The sequence below is a fragment of the Nicotiana sylvestris genome, chromosome 11 (assembly GCF_000393655.2).
Source record: "Nicotiana sylvestris chromosome 11, ASM39365v2, whole genome shotgun sequence".
NCBI classification, from domain to species: domain Eukaryota; kingdom Viridiplantae; phylum Streptophyta; class Magnoliopsida; order Solanales; family Solanaceae; genus Nicotiana; species Nicotiana sylvestris.
The window spans coordinates 143,359,280-143,364,601 of record NC_091067.1 but is presented as its reverse complement, the minus strand read 5'-3'; the positions used below and the strand labels follow the sequence as shown (position 1 = coordinate 143,364,601).

The following is a 5,322-nucleotide window of genomic DNA, read 5'->3' as shown; positions in this document are numbered from 1 at the left end:
TCCGAATCGCCTAAATTTTTTTGGACCCATCAGAAAAAATCTAATGAATATAGTCTTCGCTTTTCCATGACTATTCTTCGTTTTTTGGTGTTTTATGGCTATTAGACAGAAATTTAGGACGATTTCTAATTTTTCGTGTGCTAATATGCACGACATTTTCATGAATCCGAATCGCCTAAACTTTTGTAGGCCCATTAGAAATGACCTAATGAATAATAATCATTGCTTCGCCATGACCGTTCCTTATTTTTTACGTTTTAGGGACATATAACGGGAATTTAGGACGATTTCTAATTTTTCGTGTGCTTATATCCATGCCATCTTCATGAATCTGGGCGACAGGCTCCGAATTTCCGAAAGTTTTGTGGGCATAGTAGAAACGATCTAATGAACAATGTTCATAGTTTCGCCATGACAGTTCCTCATTTTTTGGCGTTTTAGAAAAATAGGAATTCAGGATGATTTCCAATTTTTTGTGTGTGCTAATGTCCATGGAATCTTTGTGAATTCGGGCGACGAGCTGCGAATCACCTAAAATTTTGTGGACCCATTGAAACGACCTAACGAACAATATTCTTCTCTTAGCCATGTATGTTCTTCGTTTTTTTGGCGTTTTAGGGCCATTATAGAGGAATTCCATGACGATTTCTAATTTTTGTGTGCTAATATCCACGACATTTTCATGAATTCGGGCGACGAGCTCCGTATCGCCGAAACTTTTGTAGGCCCATCCGAAACGACCTAATGAACAGTAACCATTGCTTCGCCATGACCTTGCCATAAAATAGGAATTCAGGATGATTTTAAAATTTTCGTGTGCTAATGCCTAATGTCCACGCCATCTTCATGAATTCGGGCGACGGGCTACGGATCACCTAAAATTTTGTGGACCTATCAGAAATGATCTAATGAACAATATTCATAGTTTTGCCATGATTTTTCGTCGTGTTTTGGCATTTTAGGGCCATAAAATGGGAATTCAGGACGATTTCTAATTTTTCGTGTGCTAATGTCCACGACATCTTTATGAATTCGGGTGATGAGCTACGAATCGCCTAAAATTTTGTGGACTAATAAAAAACAACCTAATAAATAATAGTCTTCGCTTCGCCATAACTGTTCCTCATTTTTTTGGCGTTTTTGGGCCATTAAACAGAAATTCAGGACAATTTTCAATTTTTCGTGTTAGGCTTGTATGGAAAAGTGTTTTTCCTATTCGGCGGAGTGGGTATGCTACTATACGAGTTGTATATGTTGAGCGATATGGCACGACCGTCACAAGGATAGATGTGCATTAGATGGATGATTTGGATTGTGTTATGAATGGTGCCTCACGAACTGGTTAGAAGTTAAGTTGCGTATTGGTAAGTTGATATGGTGGATGGATGAGAATAAGCATTGTAAGCTCTCGTATAATGTAAATAAGTCTGAGAGCCAAAGTGGGGGAGCTTACGACCGACGTTTCGGATCATTCAGACAAGGGAAAGGAAGATGGTGGAAATTAAACCTACACGTATTCTATGTTAGACTTCCACTAATACCACTATGTTGTAGCCTTAATTAAGAAAAAATGATGTAGCCATTCTAACCCTCATATATGTTTATTCGATTCCATTTAAATAAAATTTTAAGAAAAAGGAAACTCTACTGCAGTCCACACACTGAGGTTTCCTAGAGCGAAAAAAATAACATTTATATGGTCGGGTCCTTCTCCAGACCTAACACATAACGAGAGCTTAGTACACCATGCTGCCCTTTTAAATGCTCTTGAATACATCCAACTAGTTTGGGATGAAGATGTTTGTCAGATTAATTGAATTGTTCTGGCTTAAGGTCCCCAAGAAGAGAAAACTAGTTAATATGAGAAACAAATTTTAGTTAATCATGGGCTGGTTTGGCTATACTGTATTCGAGTGACTGTTAACTTTATATAACTAGATGGTTTTTATTTCGAGTACATTAATTCTCTGCTACTCTTCCCCTCTTTAGATAAATCGTCAAACAAGCCAAAAATCCAAATTTACATCTGAAAGAACTACACAATTGTTGGAAAGAATGGCATTTCATATATACATTGGTGTATAGGAGCAAATGCAAACCAAGATTAATATTGTACAGTGTCTAGTCAATCTGTATAATCACAGAGAGCTAATTGTAACTGAGAGTCAACTGTATATTGCTTGACAAATGACCTTCTCCACCAAATTTCAAAAGCTCTTTGAATATTGGGACAGTCATCCCCTTTATTAAGAAATCGATCGAACCATTTAAGTAGTATGGTTTGTTGCTGAGCCAGTGGTAGTGTTAGAATAGTCTGGCCAAGTCCTTCCTCAACCAACTTCTTGTCAATTGATCTACCAGCCCTCTTCATCCACCCGAAATCTTCATATAAACTTTCCAGCCATGTCGATAACAGAGAATATCTAACCTCTTTAGGTACTAATAAATTTCCCCTACCAATTGCAACACAAAGTTGTGCAGTGATCTTGCTGATCTCGTGGCGATACATGGTGGGAATCTTGGAATGGAGAACAGAGAGTTCTTTTTGTTCTGCCCATAGGTTTACAAACTCATCTCCCATTTTCCTGTCAATTAGGATATCAACTAGCCACTGCAGATTGTCTGCTTCTCGAGCTATCTCACCCATTAGAACCCCTCGATCCTGTCTGTTATCATCCGCAGATGTAGCTTCAGACAAACAAAGTATTAGAGAAGTGAGGCATCTGTGACAAAGATGATACAGAGAATCCCTGGATATATCAAGGTTACTTTCACGACTGCTACTACTGCTAGCGTTTTCTCTTAGCAAACGAGATATCACTGTTTTCATCTCTTTGCGGGCTTTATCATCCTTGGCATGTAAAACGCCAGTGAGTAATCTCTGGAGAATGTCATCAGAACTTGGAGATGTTGATGGTTCAGCGACCACTCTTTGAAGCATATCAGCTGCTGAATCAGGAAGCTGAAGTTGACTGAGATGAGATACTACTTTTTCCTCTTCTTGTATGGTCCACGGAACAGCCTCCAGATACTCCAAACAAGCCAATACTCCATCATCAAACATAATTGCTGAAGATATCTGCGATAAAACATGATAAAGGAAAATATTAATATAGAAAACAAAAAAAGAAACTCAAAGTCCTAAGCTTGTTAGTGTACTTAAAACCTTGCCATACTAATCGCTAGAAAAAAATGAAGCTTGGTTTAGTATCTTCTAGGCATTCCGCTAGTTGCCAAGATATCTATTCGCACATTGCATTAATTTCTTTCACAATATTTAGCTCTACATTCTGATTCTCATTTACTGAAGGAGCAGCAAAAAGCAAAGAAGGGAAGGAGATGATTTCCGTAAGATTTACTCTACATCGGAATTAAATTTTCGCTTTTACCACAAGCTGGAAATGTAAAAGGATGGATTTCATAGGATTCAGTTCTGTTTCACAATTACAACCCCCTTCCCTCTTCAACCTTTCCTTCGGAGCCAAACAAGAGGCTGCTACTCTAACATTTGGTTCAGCTTCTAATGTTCTATATCAGCAGGCTGAATTACAACACCAGTCACTCGGTGTATTAGAAGAAGCATCTTTATCACCTCCCATACATGAAAGCTCTTTTTTCTTTCTCTCATTAAACAAAAAAATTGAATCTTGTTACAAGATTCAGAATTCCTTTATCTTCCTAAAAGATAGATAACTAACCAAACAAAGAGTCCAAGTTATAGAATTCAGGTGACCCAATAGATATCTATAGAAAAAATGTAATCTTAAAAACAACAAGATAGGTTACTTGCTACAACTGGTATAGTGTAAAAATTCCTTATCTAACAGTGTATATAACTTAAACTCCAACAGGAAAAAAGAATAATAGAACATACCTTAAGCAATCCGAGGACCTTGGAAACATCCTCGCCAATCAATTTCTTTTTCAAATCCTCGCAATACATAAGCACTAACGTCTCCACATAAACCTCCACGTCATCACAATCAAGAATCTCCACCGAATGTGACCCATTACTCTTAAGCTTCTCAGCAAAAAACCTACTCCGTCCTATAAGCACGCGCCGGTGAACATCCATTGAAACCTTAAACCCATCACGCGCCGCTATCGTCAGCCTGACGTCACCCACACGTGGGAACGGTGCATCAGCCAAAACCTTAGAAACTCTCTCGTGTGCTTTATGACGCGATTCGAAAAGCGAGTGTTTGGACTCCCGGGTCTGTTCCTCCGACATCATTTCGAAAAGGGTCGGGCTTGGGTTGCTGGGTCGGGTCGGAATTTGGGTAGGGGAAGTTGGACTGAAGACACGCGGCGGGGAAGGTGAAGGTGAGGGGGAGATATAGGGGTTGGAAATGAAGCCTTGTTTAATCATAGTAGAGACTAAGTGGTTCTTGGATTTGCTGGTGGTACAGTTATTAGGGGAAGCAGCCATTTGAAGGAGCTAAATTTTGAGCTTTTTTTAATGGGGTTTTACGATTTTGCGAATTGAGCTTAAAGGGAGAAGTAATGAAGAAGTCAAGATTGATATAGCCGACCCAACATATTTGAGATTGAGACGGAGTTGTTATTGTTGTTGGTTTTACAAGTTTTGTGAGTGTGAGAGTTATTTTGAGAGAATTAAAGAAGAGGAAGAAGTTGAAGATAGAGAGCTCCAATGGCGGATTTTGGGAAAGGGGGAAGAGAGGGGTGTTGGATCTGAAGTTGGTAGGGTGACAGAGTGTATAGGGAAGTGACAGAGTAAAAGTAGTTAATTATTTTTGGGATAGAATATAAAACTATAATAACTGCTTCTCAAAAAGTGGGGTTTTCTTTTAATCATATGTTAGAATAGGATCCGTTTCAATTTAGGCACCTAACTTATGATTGAGACACCTAACTTATGGAATTTTTTTTGAAACTTGTTATCTTAAAAGTTTGAAAGAGAAATTTTTTTTATGGGATCATGATATTTGTTTAGTATAAAATCGACTCATTAAGCGTAAAATCAGTAAAAGAAAAAATTTAAAGTTAAATTATTTTTGATTATTAAAATGTATCATTATTTTTTGAATGGAAGAAAAAAAATTATTAAGTGGAGAATCAAATCATAACCAACAAAGCGAAAGTTTAACGATTTTGGTTGTGAAAAATTATACTTTTTTAAAAAAATTACTTTAACATTTTTTTTTATTTTGATAAAGGAACGACCCATCTTAACCTCAAGCTTCAAGGGACTTAGCTTGAGGATACTAATCTCTTCTAGCAAAATCTGTATGCACGAAACCGACCTACGTACATATACATATAGAAGAAAGAAATTATAGGAGAGAAAATCAAAGAAGAAAT

General features: G+C 37.6%; 1 protein-coding gene across 1 annotated transcript; it reads right to left on the bottom strand.

The window, feature by feature from the left end:
• Nucleotides 1–2,043: 2,043 nt before the first annotated feature.
• On the bottom strand, nucleotides 2,044–4,560 carry LOC104224459 (BTB/POZ domain-containing protein At5g60050). The gene is made up of 2 exons (XM_009776120.2): nucleotides 3,875–4,560; nucleotides 2,044–3,079 (listed from the first exon to the last, which is right to left on the bottom strand). Exons 1-2 carry the CDS (start codon nucleotides 4,427–4,429, stop codon nucleotides 2,126–2,128), a joined length of 1,509 nt encoding a protein of 502 aa, XP_009774422.1. The 5' UTR covers nucleotides 4,430–4,560; the 3' UTR covers nucleotides 2,044–2,125.
• Between the last annotated feature and the right edge of the window lie 762 nt (nucleotides 4,561–5,322).

What these genes read in the sequence shown, in the direction of transcription:
- LOC104224459 (XM_009776120.2), bottom strand. Translation starts at nt 4,429, where the DNA reads ATGGCTGCTTCCCCTAATAACTGTACCACCAGCAAATCCAAGAACCAC. An exon ending in AGGTCCTCGGATTGCTTAAG is followed by an intron (nt 3,080 to 3,874) that starts GTATGTTCTATT and finishes GTTTTATCGCAG; the next exon opens with ATATCTTCAGCAATTATGTT.